Source organism: Mustela nivalis (assembly GCF_964662115.1).
Source record: "Mustela nivalis genome assembly, chromosome: 3".
Taxonomy (NCBI): domain Eukaryota; kingdom Metazoa; phylum Chordata; class Mammalia; order Carnivora; family Mustelidae; genus Mustela; species Mustela nivalis.
Window position 1 is genome coordinate 64,897,878 of NC_139022.1, and position 24,408 is coordinate 64,922,285.

General features: G+C 37.9%; 1 protein-coding gene across 3 annotated transcripts in view; it reads left to right on the forward strand.

The window, feature by feature from the left end:
* The window catches only part of LOC309861221 (uncharacterized protein), a 535,944-nt gene that overhangs the window by 393,478 nt on the left and 118,058 nt on the right, over window positions 1-24,408 (forward strand). For all 3 annotated transcript variants that reach the window (XR_014309821.1, XR_014309822.1, XM_082723973.1), the window contains one exon: window positions 3,964-4,022. Coding sequence is in view for 1 of the 3 variants with exons in the window: in XM_082723973.1 (XP_082580099.1) it covers window positions 3,964-4,022 (59 nt within the window). In the remaining 2 variants the exon portion in view is untranslated. The remainder of the gene's footprint in view (window positions 1-3,963; window positions 4,023-24,408) is intronic.

Consider the following 24,408-nt stretch of genomic DNA (forward strand, 5'->3'; position numbering starts at 1 on the left):
AAGACTTATTTTTAAGTGTTAACTATCATAGCAATGTTTAAATACCAACTTGAATCATTTTGGAAAGCAATTTGAGCCAAGCTTCTCAATCATTTTTTTACTCATTTCACAAATATGAGCACTTACTATGCAATTAATTGCTGGGCACTATGTTAGGCAGTGGGCATCGAAGAATTAAGATACTGTTTCTGCCTTCTTGGAACTTACTGTCAAATGGGAGTAGAATTTGGGGGACAAGCATGTAAATAATGACACAGCCAATGTAGTGTTACAGATACTTGCAGGGTGATTGAGACTGAGGGAGATTTTGGGGAGAAGAAGGTAGAGGGCAGCAGAAGGATAAGTCGTTCTGCCTTGATTCTAGGACTAGGACTAGGACTTCATGGACTTCATTATTGTCATAATAAGAGTTCACGAATGCGGGACATCCACAAAGCAATAAAAATCTCTTTGAACCAAGCTTATCAATCCTCCATGTGAAAATGCTTCATGAATCACAATCACAGGAATCAAAACTTTATTCAAATTATTACTTGCGTTCCCACATTGAGCAAGGCATTATTTTCTTTTAAGCGATTTTTAGAAGATCAAATATGTGTCTAATGCCTTTTCATTTTTTCCCATACTTTCAAATTTATTCTTATTTAGTTCTCAAGAGAATTTTTAAAGCAAGTAATATTTTTTTATTCAGACTGAGGCTCCCTTACCTAATCTAGGCTGAAAGGAAGCCTGCTGATCACTTGGGCTGAATTAATCCACCCACTTTTCCTTCCTTCCTTCCTTCCTTCCTTCCATAGATAAAAATAAATTGAGCCCCAGTTAGTAAGGGATTTTTCCTGTGTCATGTACCTTTGACATATGAATAAGACAAAGGCCTAAGAGTGTAAATAATTTAAGGCAGGTAATGCACCTAGGTGTTGAGCAAGCTGAACTGAGCTTTGTGGGATATCTGAAGCCCAGACTCAGGCTCCTTTCTTGCGAAGCAAGCAACAGAAGTGGTTAGGGATAAAACTCTTCTCCCCCTACAAAATGTGTATATTTTAAATGGCAACCATTTCTCTTTTTTCTTTTCCTATTATTGTGTTGGAGAGGCAGTCGGTCCTATCCTAGCAGTGGAGAGTTCTGGCTCAGAAGGAGCCAGACCTGGGCCTGCATCCTGTTTTTATCACTTACTAGGAGTTTGGTATTGGACAGTTTGACCAACCTCAGTGAGCCTCAGTCTGTGAGATAGTAAGAGTTCAAATGAAGATAGTAGTATCCGGTATGCACCTGTAATATTAATTAGCAGAAAAAATTGAATGGGAGCAGAATATTGATTTTGTTCCAGTATTAGGGTTCTCTAGAGAAATAGAACCAGTAGGTTTGACAGATTGACTAATTGATTGGTATTGAGGAATTGGCTCATGCAGGCTTGGAAGTCCAAAATCTGAAGTTTGGGCAGCAGGCGGAGACTTAGGGAAGAGTCGGGTAGCAGATCAAGTCCAAAGGTCATTCACCGGTGGACTTCCCCCCTTCTTCAGGGTATGTAAGTCTTTTGTTCTATTAAGGCCTTCAGCAACTGGATGAGGCCCACCCACGTTAGAGAGGGTAATCCCGTTAGCCCACAGACCACCAGTTTAAATATTAATCTCATCCAAAAACACCCTCACAGAAACATCCAGAATTATGTTAGACTGCATGTCTGAGCATTGTGGCCCAGACAAATACACAAATAAAATTAACCGTCAGAGTTCCAAAGCACCTTAACCCTGTTTTAAAGTTTTTGTTGTCTGGTCTAGTGAAGCTACCCACCATTTCAGTCATAGAACTCAAGCCAGCTGGGTTTTTTTTTTTTTTTTTGACAAGTTTGGATGCCAATCGTTCTCTCTTCTTGATAATAATGAAGCAGTCATAATTTATGATGGGCTCTGTCAGTTTTTCTTCACAAGCTGGTTACGGCTACGGACATTGACTTGCTCTCTCCATGCTACCTTCTTCCAAAGTCCAGTCTGCTTGTACTCTTCCCAAACTAATCATAGAGGCACCTATTCATGCACTGATAGTCACGGCCAAGTCCCTCGCATTTCTCGGAAGGATTGACATTCCTGTCAGTAGCAATAACTGGCCATTAGTGGTTGTTAATGCCATTCAGGTCCTGGCCAGGAAACCTACCCTTGTTTTTGGAATGAGTCCTGTGGGAAGCAATCAGCTGGTGTGGAGCTCTTTCAGTTGGGGCTTTGGTGGCTAGGACAGGTCCGAGAAAAGCTATGCATATTTTTAGGCCAGCCCTCTTCTGTCAGAAGCCGTGGAGAAGGTGGAGGAGCGTCATCCATCTCCTGTTTGTCAGGTGATAGCACAGGGGATGCTCCAGCCAGAATGGCCTGGCTGATGCAAGTGGCCTTATTTGCCTTGTGCTATGGTACATGTTATGAATGCTGCCATTTCATGTTCTTTTCCAAGGAGATTGTCTCTGGTGTTTCTATCGTCCTGGGAAATGTGGTACCAGAAATGATCACCTTCCTGGCAATTTTCTTTGAAAATGGTAAACTTTCGCAGAGTTTACTCGCTCTTCTATTAGGGTTGATAATGAGAAATTGTGAGGATTATTAAACACTCCTAGCTTTCAGTAGGAGCTTATTTAGCACAGATGTTTCTATAATTGCAGTACACTGGGAAAATTCACAGTGTTCAATGGCCCAAAACTCATTATTACTTATTACTTCTACCTGTGTATGGTGGTGCTCGTAAGCTGGGCTGAAATGTTTAATTTAGCAGGGGCTATAGCTGTGTATCTCAGCTGTTTTAGAAAGACTATTGAGAAGAAATTATAGGATGTTCTGCCCAAACCCTTACTACTTATTAATTTTTGAACCGTTACCTGGTACTGTGATATGTACTTTATTATGGGTTTAGGCGACATCACTGTTAAGACTCTTTCCGACAATTCTCCAGCTTAAGGCCCTGAGGAAAAAAAAATGGAATATTAAGAGACTTTTAGAACAAACAATGTAGCTAACCATTGTGTTTTATGGGGGTAAAAAACCTGAAATGGGTACAACCGTATTCAGCTTTCTACCACTTTAGAAAGCACAGCTCTCGTGTTTCAGCAGTCTTGCTTGTCCTTGTAATGAAAGCATGGCAATGTTTAAGAACAAGGGTTCAGAAGATGCAAAGACAACACTTTGAAAAGGTCTCTCAAGAGAATGCAAAATCTCCTCATATTCCCTCATTCTCTCTATCCTTAAGACCAAAGCCATAAAGATTCCAATCCATCCTTTATTTCTGTAAGGCGAGGAGAGGTTCTTACGGCTTGGCTGCGAGTCTGCGAGGGGAAAGTTAGATAAGCACACCTATGGGAGTTCAGTTGTGCTCTCTCCTTGGGTGACCAAGTTCTGGTTTACCGGGGACTTCCCCAGTTTTAGTGCTAAGCACTCAGAGTCCTATGTCCTAGGAACCTTAGTTTTGGGTAAATTGAGACTGGTAGTCACTCTGTGTCATGGCTACGTAGTGTTCCTGTGGTCTTGGCTAAAGTTGGAGCTACTGTCCCAGGAGTTGAGGTTTCATGGGTATGTCAGAGACTGCTGGTTTTTTCTTTGTACCTGGAAAATCCCGGGATTCACACAATTAATGTAAAATAAAGAAGAATATAAACATGAATTCGATTGCCATTTTCACTCCTTCAAGCCAACCATAGAAGCTAGCAGAGACTAAAGAATGCATCCTGTTAAATTGGAACTAGATCTCAAATATATAAAGTTTGAGCTTTAAAGCAAGGCAAAAAATGTTTGCTTTTTATATACATTTGCTATAACTGAATTAGTCCAGATCACATGTATTTGGTAGTGGCAAAAAAAAAAAACAGTTATAAAGTGGCCTAGTGAATTTGGATAACTTAGATTTATCTTTCTACCTTATGTGAATATTCTTGTTCTTTAAATTTGAAGATAAGTTTATTTTTCATCTTTTATTCTTTGCCTCAATTAGGTTGATTGCCTGCTTGGATCACCCCGCCTTTCCTCCACTGCCCTGCACACCATCAGAAGGTAAGAGTGATGACTCCATTTCTGTTTTTTTCTCCCGTTTGCCTAAAGAAAGCAAATAATTTCTGAAAACACTATGAAGTTTCAGTAGGTATGTAAGACTCTATTGAGATCAGTAGATTTGGTATAACAAAGGTTAACATGAATCATATTTTCCTTAGAAAGTATATGGAAATACTTCCAAAAACTAGCACCTTATGCCTTGTGTTGAGTTATTCTGGAGGATAGCAAAAGGGTGTCCATTTTGTTGATGTTCCTATTCCACACTTACGTGAGTTGTGCTGGTTTGTAAAGTACATGGACAAGACTGGACTTCTTGTCTTTAGCAGCAGTGGGAGGAGCATTGAACCATTGGCCTTTGGTAGCTGCCTTAGAAAGGAATATTTCAAACCTTAGGAATGGGATTAAGCCACCTATTTTTTGCACATTGAAAGACTAATATAACTATGGCACGGCTTTTAGGAAACCAATAGACTTGGAGCAGTAGTTCAAAATACTCCACAACCCTTGAATGTCTCATACATTAGTAACCAAAGAGATGTTCTATTAATTAAAGTGCTGGATGAACTTCTGCATGTTTATTTATTTTTAATTATGACGAGGCATTTCAAGGTTAAGGTATTTATGAAAATTGTCTCATTAGTATTCTAACTTTCTAGGTCTCAGGGCTTTCTAGTGAGATCTAAAATGTTTAATCCACTTGATCATGAAAACAAACTATTAGGAATCAAGAAATAGCCTCTGTATTATTTGTAGTTTCCAGCTTCAGATGGTACTTAGGAGCACAGAGGTCTGAGAAGTGTAAAAACTAATTAAAAGTTTTTACCAAAGTTATTTGAATATCAACTTAACATCAATCTGACTCTATGCCGAGGGGTCAGATTTTTAAAATAGGAGGGCAGAAGGGAACTTGACCTCCTACTTAAAAAGTTTTTGAGTGTGTTCACCTCTCATTCATTTGGACTTGATTTTTTGAAGCTCTAAATCAAGTTCTTTTTTGAGACGGAAAATAAGTGACAGAGATAAATCCAAAGCTAGTGACACTTGCACACAATATGTCAGCTTCAGATGGAGTTATCAGCATTTCAACCACGCTGCATTGTGCTGAAATTCTTCTCACCCATTCCTTCCCAGGGATACTCCTGTTGAAGAGCCACAATAATAAGTACTCTGCCAATTAAGGTGTTCTACCTGGGGCCAGCCAGAGCTTAGTTTGGGGACAAGGTCACTTGCTGGGATGGAGTTGTAGTTCCCCAATTACTAGTAGTTCCACTACCTCTTCTAACTTGTCAAATAATGAGGAGACTTTGAAGGCTAAATCCAGCAGTAGCTCCTCGCGGGGTTAATGCAGAATGAATGACAATGATACCTCAGGAGTGAGAGTCTGACAATGTCTGTCAAGCTCTGTTCACAAGGAAGACGAAGTTCATTGCTACTCAATACTACTTGGGAAAGAGATTGGTCTTGATCTTAATGGTGAGAAAGGACCACATTGCTCACTTTGGCAGAAGTTCATTAACTCTTTTCACGTCACCTGTATAATCTGGGCATGGACGTCGTATCTTAATGACAGAAGGTGAACGTGTTGTAACAGGGCAGCTCACCCGCAAAACCATGTCTCTTGTCTATTCCGTGCATCTTGAGTCTTTAGTCAGTGTGTGTGTGTGTGTTTGCAAGTTTTTCTAAATTCTGAGCTTAGTGATGAATAACAGTGGTTATACAACAATTATTTTTAGTACCCATTAACAACACAACTGAGAGAATAAGAGGATTATGCTCCCTAATGAAAAACAGAGAGACTTTATACCAATGATAACAATGTTCACTGCTGTCTCCGTTGGTGAATCATTTAACTTAAGACGGAAAACAACAATAACTCAACAAAAAGCCTGAGAAAATTATTCTAATGATTAGCCATTCCACATTTGTAGGAAATTGACTAGATGGCCTGCAAACGAATGTTTCCCGAGCCTAAATCGTACTTTTAAAGCTAGTGCTCAAAGCCGAATATGTAATGTAGCAAAGGATTTTTGCGATTAGATTCTTTTGCATGTGTTTTTCTTTCACTCATGTTTATTTATTGAAATAGTGAAGGATACTGCTGTCCTTTGATTATGCTTGGATTCCACTGTGTAAAAGATTGAGAGAGCAAATGGCCTTTTTGGCTCCTAGGGATGTTCTGACTCACTCCTCAAATTCTGCTGAAGTTTGCTTTGGATAAATGGACAAAGCCTCACTTAGTGATGACAAATATATACACAAGTGTTTAAAGAGATGCAAGTAATTACTTTTGACTTACCTCATAACTAATCAATTGGTTCAGATCCGAATATCAGACTTTTTTCCTGCTGAGAAAACAGTTCTGCATCCTTAAGATAATTTCACAAAAATGAAAAAGAAAAACATTTGAACAAAAAATAAACTAATATATTCTATCTTCTGGAACAGATTCCCCCTCCCGAATTCTAGTTATTGGGATCCAAAATATTGTTCCTGTTAGTTTTTTTTTAAACTATCTGTATTCTTTTTTTAAAAAAAATTTTTTTATAAACATATATTTTCCTGTTAGTTTTTGACACAGGTGGGAAATTCACTAAGAGTAAGGAGGGCATGTTTTCATTATTCTTATGTTTACATCATAGCAAGTGGGTCTGTAATGACCTCTCAAGTTATTTGTTTCCTATGGGAAATTAGATGGCACAAAATAGCTGCCACAATTTAATTAGTATTTTGATAAGTGAACAAAATTTCAGTTGAATAACTTATTTACACATTTTAAAGTGACTCTTTTACTATTATTTGAGATCTTGGTAGCTTTTTGGAATATGTTCTAGATGATTCTGCCATACCTGCCATCTTGCTTTCTACCTACTATTTTGCTGATTGTCAGTGGCCAGAACTATGCCAGATAGGATCAAAGGGGAGGCTCTGGTATTTGCTGTGTGAAAGTGCATCTGAGGCATTTTTCTGTATGCACGTCTTTCTCTTTCATTTCCCCAGGATGATATTATCCTTTATGTCCAGACCTCATTTTCATGTAGAATATTCATCTTACTAAAACGTATTGGAAATCATATAGGTAAAGTACTTTCTCTTGAGTGTCCTTAGGCTAGCTTGTAAGGAAGAGATCATCTTTACCCATCAATTAATGATTTATTTTTTCTTACTGAGTTGATGGGACTTTGTCAAGGATCTATTTTACTTCTTTAGCACTTCTATAGAGAGACCCTTTCCTTTCGGGGTCTCTCTGTAGAGAGACTTTGGTATTTGCGGTCCCTATCCTCTCTGTTCAGACTCTCCCTCCCGCTGCTCTGGTGCCTGCACCCGCCCTCCTGCCTGCCATTCTGCTCCCTTCACAGAACGTTTCCTGCTCTTCCCCTCAGGGCCCCAAATGTCAGCTAGCTCATCTGACAAATTAATCTATGCTAACCTGCTCTTGGGGGCCCCTTCCAGGTAACATGGGCATGCATTTTAAATAACTGAATTGTTACCTGTTCTGAGCAGCCCAACCACCTTTTGTGGTATAATCAATTGGTGATATTCAAAGACAGGGATAGGGGACCCCTGCTCGGGCAGTGGGCCTTTTGAGGCCTCACCCATGAGACTCCCTCATGGCCTGTCAACTCGACAAGACTGGGGGCTTCAGACATTTAGACACATATTTCAGGGCAGCCGCTCTACAGATTCCCAGCCTGTAGGACCCTGTGGCCATCTGAGGTCTGTAGAGCCAGCTCTCTCCAAGTTGGTAGGGGGTGGGTGACTCTTTTGTCTCCCTTTTTGTTTTGGCAGAAAGCACCCTTTTGCAGTCAAATGCTCTACCACTGAGCTATACCTCCAGAAAGCACCCTTTTGAAAAACAATTTCCAGACCTACTGGAGCGAAAAGTATAGAGACAAGTCTTAAGTAATCAGAAAACATTTCTGGCCATTGCTGCTCGAGAAGACGGCATAAGATTTGGACTGATTTTCTGAATATATATACTACTATAGGCTGGGGGTTTCATGATACAAGCAAATGCTTCCGTTTAGTGTTTCCACCATAGTGCCGACCTCATTACAAACATCATCTCATTTAATTCTCAGAACAGCTCTAAGAAGTAGCACAATTATTATTCACATTTACAGATGTGGAGTAGAGCCTCAGCGATGTTATATAACCTGCTCAGATTTGCACAGTAACAAAAATAGAACCAGACTGTGTCTGCATCGCTCTAAGGCTGGTGGTATCTATGCCCTTTCCATGAGACCACAGCTGTGCTTTCTTCGTTTCAGGACACCTTAGGGTTCTGTCCTGTTCCGTGATTAGGGCAGGTTTCCATATAAGCTGGGACCTTGACTGCTCCCTCCTTATGGACGAAATGATCCCTTTTTAGGATAGTAGGGTATCAGCCATCTCTTCTGATTGGTTAGATTATTTTATCAGATTATGCAGGTAAAAACCAAGGAGCGAGAGAAATAATCCATGGTTCCATGTTCTATAAAGAATTAGAATGGAAGGTTTTCAGTGAGTTTTTTCTACTCTTGTGTCAGTGCTATCTCCTTGCTCAAAGCTGGTTTCTTGTATGTCATCCCTAGGGTATGACAACCTAGACAAATAGAGATTCAAATTTAATTGGTGGCTGTAATTAGTGACATGTGAAGGATTTGCGGGGCATTCAGAGAGATTTTGCCCAGTCATTTCGTGGATTTGGTCATCGGGTATTGACTCTTCCATTTTTTGTGTTTCAGAGTTGAGTTAACGCACCGTCTGAAAATTTTGTAACCTTTAGCTACCTTCCTTCTGTATAGTCATAAATTGAAATTTAGTGGTTGAAAAAGTTTCCATGAAAAGGGGAAAAAGGAAGAAACCATTTGTTTTACAGAAACCTAAAAAAGAACCAGAAATTAAACCCCAGGAGTGCTTATTCAGTTTATCATTCACCATTACAGTTTTCTGTGTAATGGATGTACCGGGAGGTCAAAATTCATCGTCTCAGAGGCTGCAGCTTCTGGTTTACCCGCTAGCTTCTCCGAAGACTAATACTGTTGGAAAAATATGTCTGTTTGGATTTAGATATAGTCAGGAATGTGACATAAACACAGAGGGAAGAAATGTTTTCTTCTGGCTCTCTTCAGAGGTTTGCTAATTGGGTCTGCTATAACTATTACTGGGTTCTGTTTAAGATCAGGCTTTCTTCTTGATATGTAAGATGTTCCTTTTTGTAAACAAAACATTGGATTTTCATTCAAAAGAAAATGTGTTCTAATCAGTATGTTTCTTCTTACTATTTCTATTTGAAGATTCCCACCAGGTCTCTGATATGAAATACAAAGGGGTTTGCCTCTAGCATGAATAATTTCATAAACTGAAGGAGTTCATGTTTTAACATTTGTAAATTCAATGAGCCCAACAAATTTTTATTTTAAGAATCATAACATCCTGATGCACATAAAGGGTCCAGAAATGTCATAGTCAAACAAGAAGGAAAAGAAAACATTTGACACATGCGTCTAAAAGGTGGATAGCCTTTTGAGTAGCGATCCTTTATATTTTCGATATATATGTTTTTTTCTCCACAGAATTTATGTCCCTAAGTGGTGAGATTATACTATCTCTTGGATCTTAGGAATTACTGGACATGAGACATGTATTGATTCTTCCGTGCCTAAATGCAGAACACTCAGTAAGAATGTGTGATAGCTTTTTAATCACTGGACATATTCCAGTAAAATGTTCTTACACACAGAGCTTACCTACTTCAACAGCTAACAAAGATATCAGACTATTTGAATATTCATCTTGAAAATCAACAGTCTTTTTCTTCTTCAAAGTACAACACCAATATTTGTACAACAGTTCTTTGGCCAGGCAAAATAATGATGTGCTATTTAAGAAATGAAGGGGGCTCAATTTCAAGGGAACTTCACTATGCATATAAAAGATTAAAATATTTATATTAACTTAACTATGCTTAAGTGCCTTTTAAACTGCCTTTATAGAATTTATGGCTTGCTGTTGTTTTGTGTGGTTGGGAAAAATACCCTGCCCTTTTTACTAGGCAGTGATTACTGGCTGAACTATGTTCATTACTGTGGGCTCTATATAAAATTACAACTGATCTAGTTTTCTATCTTAGAGTCTTAGAGAATAAATATAATTTTTTTCTTTCCTTCCCTCCCTCTCTCTCCTTTTCCCTCTCCCAGTATTAACAATAGCAAATGACCCTATTGCTGAAGACTTGGGATAGGTTCTTAAAAAAAAAAAAAAAAATACAGTGAGACATCTGACCATAAGTGAGAAGATTCTGTATTTGCTTTGGTTTGGGTTCAAGCTTAGAATTAAAAGGTCAGATTTAATCCAAAGCCACTTTAATGAATCTCTCATGAAAGTTCAGCATCTTTATTTTCTTAATGACTTGGTCATTTCATTGAAGAAATCCAAACTGGAGAATTACAGAAAAGAACCAAAAAGTGGGAGGATGTAAAGACAATTATGTAATATATATAATATTTTTATATTCAAGTCTATTTTAATAATATATTCTTTACAGTGCTAAAAGATGAGTCCTCTAATATATTAATGGTGACCTAGCTCACCAGATTAGTATGGTCTTTTTGGAAGGGTAATTTAGTGGTGCCTATTTAAAGTGTTACAATAAATATAATTTAACAGAACAAATTTTTAATGAATTTATTCTGAATACAATAAAGATACATGCAAAAATATCTTCTGTAATGTTCATGTTAGTGTTACTTTTAATAACACACATTTGGAAACTATATTTTAAACAAAAAGTGATAAATCAGATTATCAAATAACTTACATTATATCCATACAACAGATTATCATATATCTTACACTTAATGTGTAATAAACTTACATTTACACTTAATGTAAATAAAACTTTATTTACTAGTGTAGAAAGACGTTTATGATAAAGTGGAAAATGTAGCCACTAAAGCAAAGAGTTGATAACAGATCTTTCTGGCTACGTGGGACTAGGAGGATATTTTTTTAAAATGTAATGTATCTGTGATGAGCACACATCCATTTTATACTGAAACAAGTCAACTTGTTTGTAATAAAAATATATTTTAATATCTAAATTTGAATATAAGCCTGAAATTCAGGAAAAGAACAATCTGAAGTTGAAGTCAAACTTCTTGTTTTGTGGGTGCTCCTGGGTGGCTCAGATGGTTAAGCATCTGCCTTTGGCAGGTCACGATCCCAGGGTCCTGGGATGGAGCCCCACGTTGGCCTCCCTGCTCAGTGCAGAGCCTGCTTATCCCTCTCCCTCTGCCATTCCCTCGGTTTGTGCTCTCTGGCTCTCTCTTCTCTCCTTTATTTATAAAATAAATAAAGTTAAAAAAATTGTTTTTGATATTTAGAAAAAGTAAAATTTCTGGTAAAATAGCATAGGAGATCAAGCACAATTGTGGTATTCTTAAGATGTGGAATCTTTTCTCTGGCTTTGTCCTAGGTACCTAAAACAAAGACTGGTTCTGTATGGGGAATACTTGATGTTTTGTTTGCTTGTTTGCGATGTTTTTCTAAGGCGTAGTAGACTAATTAGCAATAAATGTTTAGCTGGTGCCGTACTGGTTAATGTTTAAGAAGCAGCTCTGGGGATGAGGGGGCGGTGGGGGAAGGCTTTATTTGTAGCATTTGCAAATGGTGTAAATATTCTCACCATAGCTGGTTTCAAGCTCCCAACGTCACGTCCTTGAAGGGGGAGAGATGCACATCCCTAAGTTTGCAAGCACTGGTACCAGCCAGCTCCAGCATACCTCTGGGACAGCCAGGTCTTACATGGGAGGGTTTGTGTGAGGGTGGGAAGAGACAAAATAGGTATAAAAGCACTTCGGACTTAAGATTGATCTTGAAAAGTTCAGAAAATGGAAACCTCTGTAATGCAAAGGGGAAAGAGGATGTATATAGAACAATGGTACATGGAAATAGAGCACATGGGATAAGACTCTTCAGAATTCTTGAGAGTGGCAGGGATTGGGCTTTCTTGTTCAGAAGAATTAACTGCAAACCTCTTAAGCATCGGTGTTCCCAAGCCTCTCCCCAGGAGATGTGAATGGGGCCCTGGAATTTGTATTTTAGAGAGACCTTCAGGGAACTGTTCTTATCAGTCCAGAAAGATCTGAATTAGGGTGCCCTGTTGTGATCCCATATGATGTTTTGGAGTACTTAACACTTGAGGATACCTAATGATTAGAATGAATATGTCATTTGTCTTCTGAACTAGGATATTTTAGAGCATAAGAGGGAGTATTCATCATGACTTCAGGTTGACAGGTATAACCCAGGACTATCATGGGAAAACAAAGTACAAGCTAAGCCTCCCCATAAGCACTCCCAGGAGAAGTCTTTGCAGTTGTGTTGGAATGCTAGCTGTAATACCATAGGGTAGGTGAGTATGTAGATACCCAATGTCTGCTACAGAGTACTCTAAAAGAAACAAAAAAATCACTGGCTCTTGCCTCAAACATGATGGGGATCATTGGGTTTCCTGGAATGTGGGATCTCTTTTAGCATCAGTCTGTTCAGTGGAAGGGATTTTCCTACAGGGGAGGCAACATCAAATTAGTGGACTCCTGGATAAGAATTAAGATCTACTTATACTTCTCCTTGTGTTCAAGTTTGCCCCATTTCTGGGAGAATCTCCTAACGTAGAGTGTTTTGACCAAATTTGCTTATAGGGAGAACTGCTCACATGGGACCTTCTGAGACTTTCGGAAATGATTTTTTTCCTTCTCCATCTGGTTATGATGCCTCCTCTCAGGATTCGCTTACCCTATAGGGTTAGTCTATAATAACCTTTTAATTCTCCCATTTAAGAACCAGGAAGAATTGGGACCAATATCAAGTAAATTTTGGTGTTCACAGAGAGGGGTCAGTGTAGTAGGGGACACTGCAATTTAAAGGTAGCATGGACAGCTGTGATGGCGGCAAGAGGGACACCCTTGTAGATTTGCCTCGTGCTAGTAGTATCCAGCTATCTTGTAAAAGCACCTCTTTTGGATGAAAATGCTGACTTATATCAGATTTCTTGACCAAAAATGAGCAAATGCCAGGGGTCCCCAAACGGTCAGTGCAGTGGTTCTCTGCAGCTCTGGGTTATGTGTTCTTAAGTAGTGGTATTGGGGCCAGAATTAGTCCCTGGCTCAGATATATATATAGTGGCTCAAATATATGTATACCAAAGTCTTATTTATATAGAAAAACAATCAAGTGTGTGCTATCCTTAAGGTATGTGCTCCGATGATTAATATGATACAGTTTAAAATAGCAAACAAAAGTTGTACTGAATTTACACATGTGCATATATATGTGTGTGTGTGTGTGTGTGTATACATTTATTTACACACACACAGTTTTATACCTTTCTCAGGATAATAAGGTAAAATCAACCATTCAGGGGTGTAGGAAACTTTTGTAGCTTAAAATATATATATTCAAATGGAAGGTGTTTGGGGACCATGATGCAAAAGATTATGGGGACAATCTAAATGATCTTGTCCAGCCTCTGTCTAAACACTTGGTCTAACAAACTTTGGTCTCGGGATTCTTGGACAGGGATATAAGTGTGAAACATAAATAAGACATGAGAATGACAGATAATGGAAGACGTAATAGAGACAATAATTTTATTAGCTCAATGAAATGGAAATGATAGACTGATCCAGAAGGAGAATCTTGGAGATAATGTCCTGAACCTTAGGAATTCAACAGAGGATTGGTCAGGGGCGGACATCAAAAGATTAACCTTTGGGGACAATTTACATTTCACAATCCTTTGGGGTATAGAATTATACATTTTCCTTGGAGTGCATTTTCCTATAAATATCAATGACATTGTAGTGAGTCTTTATAATGAATCTATTTATTCATCATCCCTTCTTTTATAGGATTGATTATTCCTACTGACTCTATTGTATAAAGAGCCCATAGTGTCCCCAGACAATCCCTGCAGTGATAGGGAAACCCAACAGCATGTCCTTTCTCCTATTGGCAGGTGATTTATTCCAAATTCTTTGTCTTCCTAGAATGCACACCAACACCTGGGTATATTTATCAGCCATCCCCACTTCTTTACATTTTTGAGTGTGTCCTTATTTTTGCACATTTTTATTCTAAGAAAGTTAGACTTTTGCCCTTGCAAAAAAAGGACACTCTTTTCTCATCTCTTCTCTTATGGGTTTATGTAAGTTGACATTTGCTGTGCCTCTTCTCTCACTCTGAGCTATTTGAAAGTGCTTGCCCAGGGTCTCCTTGGGGACCTGGTTTCCAGACTGAGGGCTGGTGTTGCTTTCAGGGTGAAACCTCCCAACCTCTTCAAAGAACAGACAGGTTTGACCCCAGAGCCCTTATTTATAACAGCTAGTCACAAGGTGGCCGTCTTACATGACCTATGGCTGTGCCTGGCACTATTCTCAGACTCCATAGACCATGCTCAAGGGCAAATGACACATTTCCTGATTAGGAATGAATTCCTGCAGCAACATTATTAAATATTAAGAACCACAAATAGATCCATAGAATGCTTAGGTGACCCAAAAAGACTCAGCAGTACTTTTGCATTCTTAAAATCCATAGCGGTTTAAATTACTGAGGAATTGACATATTTCTTTAAAATGTGGATCTTGTTTGTTTTTAACTATTTGAGACACTAGGAAAGGATAAATATGGAATCCTAAAAATGACAAGTATATTTTAGAGGTGCACAGCTGGAAGATCCTTTTTTTTTTTTTTTTTTTAACCTTCCAAGTTTCAGTTCAGTGTCTATGTGTGTTAATGAAGACAGCATTGAATCATGCAGTAACACTGGGAACAGAACAATGAACACAAATGCTATGTCTTCTTGTCAGGAAGTTTAAATGTCTGAATCATAGTTAAGTCTTTATTTTAAATACGTATTGACAGCATGATATTTAAAGCTCATTAATTTTATTTATTTTGAATTTTCATGCCTCTGTAATAAAACAGCAAAGGGCAGAAAAATTTGAAAAAAAAAATACCAACCACATTCCCTTCTGTTTATGTAGTGTCAGACAATAGTTTTTTTTTTTTTTAATTTATTTTTCAAATAGTTTGAAAAGTTGGTTTTGGAAATATTGGTATATTGTATGTATATGTGATATTTACATAAGAATAATTTACTATACTTTCAAACAAAGAAGTCTTGTGGATTTTACCAATTCGTGAATATGCACTTGCAAGATTAATGTCCAATATCTGAAGAACTTGATTAATATTTCCCCCCTCTGTTTTCAAAGCATCCTGTAAAATCTCAACCTGCATAGTTACCAACAATCACATAATTTGGAATTTTTAAATTTTTGAAACAAGAATTCACAAACTTGTATTTTCTGAGTTCAACGAAAGGCTCAATGTACCAGCATGTGTTCAGTGGACCTACCAGTTCCATTAACTTGTTACTATGTCTGTAACAACTACGAGAAGTTAGGAGTCTTCACTTTGGGGTGGGGTCTCCAGCTCCTTGAGCAGTAACTTGATAGCTTTCTTGGTTATCTATTTATCTGAAATAATCTGTCTGTGGAGACAGATGAGTTCTCCTTCTCTCTTCCTTTTCTTCTTCTACCTCTAGGTGAGTAATGGCTATAGAAGTGAGTGATTTAATCATCTGAGTATTTGAATTCTAATTGCTAGTTTTGGCTCCACTACTATATACTATTTTTACTGAGTAATCATGTCCTCAGAGATTATGCATAGATTTATCTTGTTGTGGACCACAGTATTACATTATCTGCCCAGAAAAAAATTATGTAAAAAAGAATTATGCCTTCTGAGAATCCATGGAAACTTCAGGGAGGAGATAAATTATGATTATTTGGGGGGGGGAGTGGGAGGAGATAAATTATATCAGAAGAAAGACATATTTGGAAGCAAGAGTATAAATATATCCCAAATATTAAAAGAACATTATAAACTAGGCAAGACTTACCATGGAACTATCATTTTTAAGAATATGAAAATTTACTTCCAAATGGAAAATAGAGAAAGGTACGCAATGTAGAAGATTCCGAATGCTCCATTATTTTATTTCAACTACTGCAAATGTGAAATTTGTTTTCTACCATAGATAACAGGACATAATGTGTTTCGGATCAAAAAAATGCTTTTTGGAAGGGCAATATAACTTTATTTGAGGAATCCATGAACGAGTATTGCATGATTTAAGAGCAATAAAACTTCATTACGATATAATGATTCCAGTCTTTATTTGTTGCTGACAGTTTTAGCTTGGTTTGTTGTAAGACATTTCCATGACACCCCAAGAAAAGAATAACATCCAAATGACATGTCAACCTTTCTTTCCCTCCTTTTCCCTGACCCAGTACCCCACCCCCCATTAACTTTTTTTTCCGAAGGGCGATTAAATTCCTGGTGGAATACAGCCTGACCACATTCAGGCTCCTTTATCTGCAGTGTAAACTTTAATACTGTAGCTGCCTATATACCTTTTCTAGATGAATGATGCCAGTACTATTTATGCCACTACAATAAGGGGTCTCTTAACATTTCCATTCTAAACACCTATTTTCAAAGGTTTATAACTCAGCTATAAAAATGTGCTCCAGGCTGAAACTTAGCATACAAGGTCCTCGCCCAGGAGCAGTCTCTTACTCTTTTATATATTAATCTTGAAAAAAATGGTGCCACTGTATTTTAAAGAACTAGAGTGTTCACAGTAATAGAAGTTAAGGACACAGGGTATGAGGAAAGATCACATGCCAACAAGTCCCTCTCATCTGTAATAGGTTTATCTGAAATTCAGTTTTACAACATCTCCTTCCTGCCTGTCATTCTCTCTTTCAATTCTCTCTGCTCGGAAATAAATCTAGTTTTATTGCTTTTATTATTTGTTTCAATAGCCTCATTTGTGGAACTTATTTAGGAGTTGTGCCACTGTGATCTACGGTCCTGTCCGCAGGTATGAGCTGGCCACTCTGGGGCAAAACCAGATTTGGGAGACCAGGGTTGTCATGATTATTTGTGTTTGTGGCTGTTGCTGTTTGTGTCGTTCTTATTTAAACATGAAGAAAAGTGAGAAGATATTCATTCACTTTTGTAGATGGTAATTAAGAAGGAATTAAAAGTTAACAATACAAGTTTTACGTAGTAATGATTACCTTACTTTTCCAAATTGCTTCTCAAGACATGAACTTGAGCAGTCAAACTTTTATTCTAAAATCTTACTGTTTCTTTCTGATCCAAATTGTTAAATAGATGGGCTTTTCCACCATGGATACAGTGCATTAATAACAAGTAAATTGGTGATGAAGTGTTCTCATAAGCATCTGATAATTTGATTATGTTTGCCTGGTTTTCATCTCCCGCAATAACCTGTGGGTTTTCAAATCTAGATGATTTTAGGCTTTTTGGTATTTCAGTTACAGATCTAAAGCCATTGGTTAAATCCTTTAATTATAGAGGTTTTTTTTCCCCTTTATTGGTGTGTTTCGTGTAGCTCTAAACCTTAATCCCCCTTAATTGTAATATTTTGTTTGACTGTTTTTGTCATCTATAATAATTACCATAGCATTCATTATTTGAAAAAAGAGAGGACTTCCTTTACATCCAGATTATTTGGAGTGATACTGAAGATTATCAAGGCATATGGCTTTATTTATATTTTAATCATTGACAACTGTTTTGTGAGTAAAGTGTCACAGGTGGAAAACCAAACAAACAATAAAAAACAAACAAAAGATACCACTCTTTCTAGCGGTGCTACACGGAAGAACAAACATGCATGTCTATGTCATGGCAGGCATAGATAAGATGGGAAATATGGACTGCTTTTTTATTTTTCCCTGTGACGTTTGCGGCACATCTCAATCTATGATCTAAAATGATGGATGGGCAGTGGGAAACTCATTAGCTGTCAGGACTGGTTAATAAATCTGCTTTTTCCAGCATTTGCTTGTTATTATATAGCACAGTACACTTTGTAAACCTCTACGACTTCATGGCCCTTCTGTACCCAGTACCCTCTCCAATGGCACCCTTTTCAGCTTGCCTTCTCTGATCATGGGAATTGGCAGGGTGGGAAGATGAAAAGTGACAGGCTTGGTGGGGCCAGGAAGGCATAAGCGAGGCAGAGAGAATGAAGGAGAATGTGTGAGCGCATATGTATCCTTCAGGATTCTCAGTTATTCTTTACCATCTGTCCATAGTGTGAATTCTTTAATAACTATTTCAGAATGTGTAACATTTACTTGGAAATTCACAGATGTATTAAATTACAAATATACTTTAAATCAAATATAATCAAATTTACTTTCATATTCAATGTATTATATATATGTATATATGTAAATAAATACATGTATGTATACACACATACACTCATTCATTCATCAAACATTCATTGAGCATCTAGTCTATATCCAGCACTGCAATAGAAGCCAAGGAGACTTGTACAAAATGAGCTGGCTTTCAGAGGGTGGGGAGAAAGCCTTAGAAACAAATAATTATAATGTGATCAGTGCAAAGTGATAATTAGAATACATTGTGAATATACTCTATGAGTGAACAAAGAGGGAGGAACTCTCTCTGGAAAGGCTGGGAAATGCCTCAAAGAGATTAGTGTCTTTGTGTTGGGTCTTGAAGGATGGGTAAAATTTTCTAAGGACGTGTACAGACACCTGGGCATGACAGAACTTTGGAGGCTTTGTAACCAAAGACTAGTTTGATATGGGTTGGAGGATAAGGCATTTTCATTAGAAGGGATGGAAGATACAGCTAGGAAGGTAAACAGGAAACAGGTCTGTGTTATATGAAGGTATTCATTCTTCATCCTGTAGGTGATGGGAAAGCACTGAAGATTTTTAAGCTGACATGTAAAGTGATCAATTTAGGAAGATAACTCCAGTGGCAGTGAGGAGTCTGGGTTGAGAGGGTAAAAGCTGAGTGAGAGAAGACAAATTTCAAGAGTTTTTGCCCTAATCGAGGGGAGATATATATCATGGATGAGAATCTGAGCTAATGCCGTGACAAAGCAATCAGGAATTACAAGGAGCCGGGACAACAGGATCTAAAGTTGGAGTATGGGGACTGAGGAATTTCTCAAGGTCACTCTCCAAAATCTAGGTTGAGTACCATGGTAGATGGCAGCATTATTAGGATAGAAATTTAGAAAGTTGGCCAGGTGTGAGTGGGTATAGTATAGTAAGTTCATCTCTGAATCTGGAGTGTCTGTATGTTATCCAGAAGAGCTCTTATAAGCAGTTATAACTATTACATACATTTTTAAAGGAGAGCTTGGAACTACAGATAAATTCACTTGTTGACACGTTCATTATGTGTGAGGCACAGGAGGTATAGTAACATACAAGATGTAATCCTTAGATATAATTCTTAGTTAGAAACAAAGACAATAATCAAATGGCCCTTAATGTGCTAAATCCACAAATGGGTGAGTATACAGTGGTATAAAGAAAAAAAAAAGGATAAATAATTTTATCTTTCAAGGCTTATGGGAGGGGCCTCAGAATAGACTTTCTTTCTTTTTAAATTATTTATTTATTTATTTAATGTAATGCTCAATAATTCATTAGTTGCATCTAACACCCAGTGCTCATCACAACACATGCCCTCCTTAATAGCCATCACCCCGTTACCCCATCCTCCCAACCCCCTCCTCTCTGAAACACTCAGTTTGATTCCTGGGCTCCATAGTCTCTCATGGTTCATCTCCCTCTCTGATTTCTCCCCCTTCAGCTTTCCCTCCCTTCCCCTGTGGTCCTTTGTGCTGTTGCTTATGTTTCTGATATGAGTGAAACCATATGATAATTGCCTTTCTCTGCTTGACTTATTTCACTTAGCATAATCCCCTCCAGTTCCATTCATGTTGATGCAAATGTTGGGTATTCATCCTGTCTGATGGCTGAGTAATATTCCATTCTATACATGGACCACCTCTTCTTTATCTATTAATCTGTTGAAGAGCGTCTCAGGTCCTTCCACAGTTTGGCTATTGTGGATATTACTGCTGTGAACATCGAGGTGTATGCCCCCCCTCTTTGTACTATGTCTGTATCTTTGGGGTAAATCCCCAGTAATGCAATTGCTGGGTTGTAGGGTAGCTGTATTTTTAACCTTTTGAGGAACCTCCCTCCTGTTTTCCAAAGTGGCTATACCAGCTTGCATTCCCACCGAAAGTGTAAGAGGGTACCCCTTTCTTCATGACTTGCCAACATTTGTAGTTTCCTGTTTTGTTAATTTTTGCCATTCAGAATAGATTTTTCTGAGGAAGCTACAACTCACCTGACACCTGAAAGCTAAGTGTAATATTTACTAAGCTGAGAAGTGAAAAGTAAAAGCACAATTGATAAAAAGTAGGTAAGAGTAGGAAGGTGGAAGAGATAGCTAAGGGTGAGCACATATATTAAAAGATCACCTAGGGAAATCCTGGGGACATCAAATTTTGAGGTGCAGAGAAAGGAAAAAATACAGTGTTGGGTGAGGTAGAGTTGAGATCAGTGATACCGTGAATGTCTAGAAGAGAGGGAATGCTCAATAACGTCAAATGCTATGTAGCGGAAAAAGCAAGAAAAAATGTTTCTAATAAGCATAAAGTCAGTGAATATTAAGTACCTGTTTTCTAAAGACTATGCTGTCTATCCTGGGTTACAAATGGGTGAACAAGGCAGACACAGTCCCCACTTTGAAGGGACTTATATATAGTCCAGCGCCCTGTAGATACAAAAGTTGTTAGGGATTTGATGAGTGGAACCAAACTGATAACATCAGTAACGGCTCCCCATTTCCCCTGCTCCGTACTTTCTCAGGCCCTTGTACCTCTAATCTTTCTGTCTCTATGGCTTTACCTATTCTGGATGATAAGTGTAAGTGGAATCCTACAGTGTGTGTCTGATTTCTTTCAATCAGCATAACATTTTGAGACTCACCCACATGTGGCGTGTGTTAGCACTTTATTTCTTCTGAGCCTTGAGCAGTATTTCATTATATGGATGGCTCATATTTTGTTTATCCATCCATCAGTTGATGGACATCTGGGGTGTTTCCACCTTCTGGCTATTGTGAATAGTGCTGCTATAAACTTCTGTGTACAGGTATTTGTTCAAATATCTCTTTTTAATTATTTTCTTTTAAAGAAGAAAGCTGGTTTTTATTTATAATTGATGGAGAATGAACCCTTGGAGAGGAAGAAGATACCAACAAAGACATGGGTAATTGATGGAGGGCAGTTCTGGAGATAAGGGAAGAGACGAAGGCTACAGTGTTTGCTTGGGAAACAATGCGAGAAAGAGCAGAAAGAAACATTGTAGCTACCAGATCAACTTGAGACATTGCCAAATGTCAGATATTTTACTGTATGTCAGATATATTCATTTAAATGAGGGTATTAATTCTTCCAAATGTGTTTTGTATTACCAGCATGGAATGAGTCTTGGAAGTATCTGTCTATAAATGAGGCAAAAAAACAAAAACAAAAACCCACTCCAGAATATTTAGAAGTATTTTTAAAATCTTCATTGACAAATTTAAGAGAGCTACATATTGGTCATTGCTTAAGAGAGGCATTTAATTTGGATCAATTTCCTGCAATGCACTTAGCAGACTTTCAAATCCATTTTGTGGGGACACCTCTGAGACCCCATGCTAGATAATAAGGACGGCTGGAAGCTGATTTCATAATTTCTAAGTGCAACTGAGGTAGAATTAAAGTGCAAATGCAATTTTTGAAGTACTTGACATGAGAGAAGCTATAAAATTGCTCTTTGCTCTGACTTGTTTTAATTTCTATATGAATGTTTTATACAATATTCTTTTTACTGTTTTTCAAGTCATGAGCAATTATATTTGATGAAAGGGCAATTATAACACATAGAAACTCGGCATTCCAAAACCTATCAAAATCCCACCATTAGATTCCAACTCCCCCTACCATTCCAATCTGCTGAAAAAAAAATCATGGAAACTTTTGATACGGAAAGTTTAACTTGAATGATTGGGGATGGCAAGTTGGGGGGATTTTTCTAAATACAGGAATATTCTCTTCCTGCAAAGAGATGCTATAATTATACTTTTGCTGATTAAATATTAACATGACTATGGTTTTATAGTTCCAATCCCTGTAGCTTCGCTTCCAGAAGTTCCATTTATTCTCCAAGCTAACAAATGACAAAGTCTACACGTTCTGCAGGTGCTGGCTGGAGCAATATGGCGGAACTGATTAAATGCATGGGGTCCCAACTGTTCTCTTTTGGGTCCTGGACTCATTGAGTCCCTTTCTGCCTCTGACTTGTTCCCCTCTCATTTAAAATTAAACGTAGAACCATTGGCAGTTTGCAGCCTTGATTTTCATCCCAGGCCTAATGGCTTACAGGTGGCAATCTTTTTACCCCCCTATGACAACAACTACGTTTTCCCAAGCTTATCCAAGGGTAATGTTAACTAGAACATTATCGAAAAAGGACAGGGAAAGGGCCATTTAAAAATAAATAAATAAAACCTTTTTCACTTTTCTTTGTTCCATAAAAGCCCTTCTCTCTCTCTCTCTCTCTCTTTTTTTTCCTTATGTTTGATATATGGAAGCGATTCCATTTATAACTTGAGCTCTTTTGCTCCAGGCTCCCTGTACTTAAGCTTCAGATGTTTTGATGTTGTTTAACTGTTATAAACTGACCAATATTCTGTGACTTATCTGTGAAACATATTTGGCTGCTTTTATGATCAGCACACCCAGAGCTTACACCCAGCAAAAAGACAATACTGTGTAGGAGTTATTCTCAACGAGTTTTGTGACATATACTGTGGCCTCTGAATAGGTATTAAAGTTATATTGCCAATATGTTCCCGTTTTTTAAGACACTGCAGAGTGGTGGAAGTGGATGGGATTCTGTGAAAATATTAATTGTGTTACACATGCTTTCATTGCGATTGTCATGAGGGAAAACCACCTACTATTTAATAAGAGATCATTGTCTCCCCACCACCCTTGAGGTTTAGAAGTCAGAATTTCTAACATTGAAATCCTTTAAGGGAAATGGTAAAGGATGGTTGAGAAGATTAGAACTTCAGAGTGATTTCAAATGTTTTAAAACAAAAAATTATTATCGAAGTAGGCTGCCATTAATAGCTTTAGCATATTAATAAAAATAAACCTGTATGGGGGTGCCTGGGTGGCTCAGTGGGTTAAGCCTCTGCCTTCTGCTCAGGTCATGATCCCAGGGTCCTGGGATCGAGTCCCGCATCAGGTTCTCTGCCCAGCAGGAAGCCTGCTTCCTAACCTCTCTCTCTGCCTGCTTCTCTGCCTACTTGTGATCTCTGTCTGTTAAAAATAAATAAATAAAATCTTAAAAAAAAAAAAAAAGACCGTGTGATGTCTAATAGGAGGTTCTCCTAAGAGAATTTAGTATTTATAAGTAAATATCTGCTATGTGATTAAAGAAAAAAATCACCAATGATGTTTACTGTGTATCAGTAACTACATTGTATTAGGTGTGTTAACTCGGGATATACTCCTTGTCTAGCAGAGCACCTTTTACAAAACTTGCATTCATGTCAATAGGACTGGCTTCCATATATTAATAACTGATTTCTTTCCAAAAGAAGAGAAAGCTAGGAATAAACTTGCATATTATTTTAGCAGAGAAATAGACATGTTGGCCTATATAATGTAACTGCTATTTGCATATAAATTACTTCACAGGTATAATCAAGAAAGATATTTGCCAATAGTAATCATGAAAATAAAAATATTGTGAAAGCACAAATATTCATGGGTTTATTTTCTCATTAATATATGTATATATCTAGATTGATACAAATGCAGAGAGAGAGAAGAAAAACGATACATAATGATAGGGCAAAATATGAAGTGGAGGGATTTGTTTTCAGAGAATCATTGCCTCATTTTCCTGTAGACTCCTTTCTCCCATCTAGAGGCACCATCTGCCCCTGTGTTGAGCCCCCACACCCTCTTTCCAATGAGGTGGTGTGTGCGTTACCCACCACCCTTGGGGAAAAGTCTTCTTTTCTTGACTCTTCCCTGGCATACTTGTCGTAATTCTATTTCCTCAGAACTGTGCAACTGATAGATTAATTTATGCCAGAGTTGAAGATGGGTCATGGATTCCACAGGGAACTTAAATTTGAATATCATCGATAGCTCTCAAAAGATCATGGGTATAATCTTATAAAGTGAGTGGGGTTTTCAAGCATCAGAATAGCTTCCTTCTTAAGATATTTTGGTGTAATAGACAGATGTTTGATGTCTTTTCTATTCCATCATGAAAATTATTTTTTATTCTTCCTAAATATTAGGACTGTCCTTCACTAGCATGCACATACCTGTAGGCAAATATACCTAACGCTTGCTCATGTAGAGAGGGGGGAAATAAACACC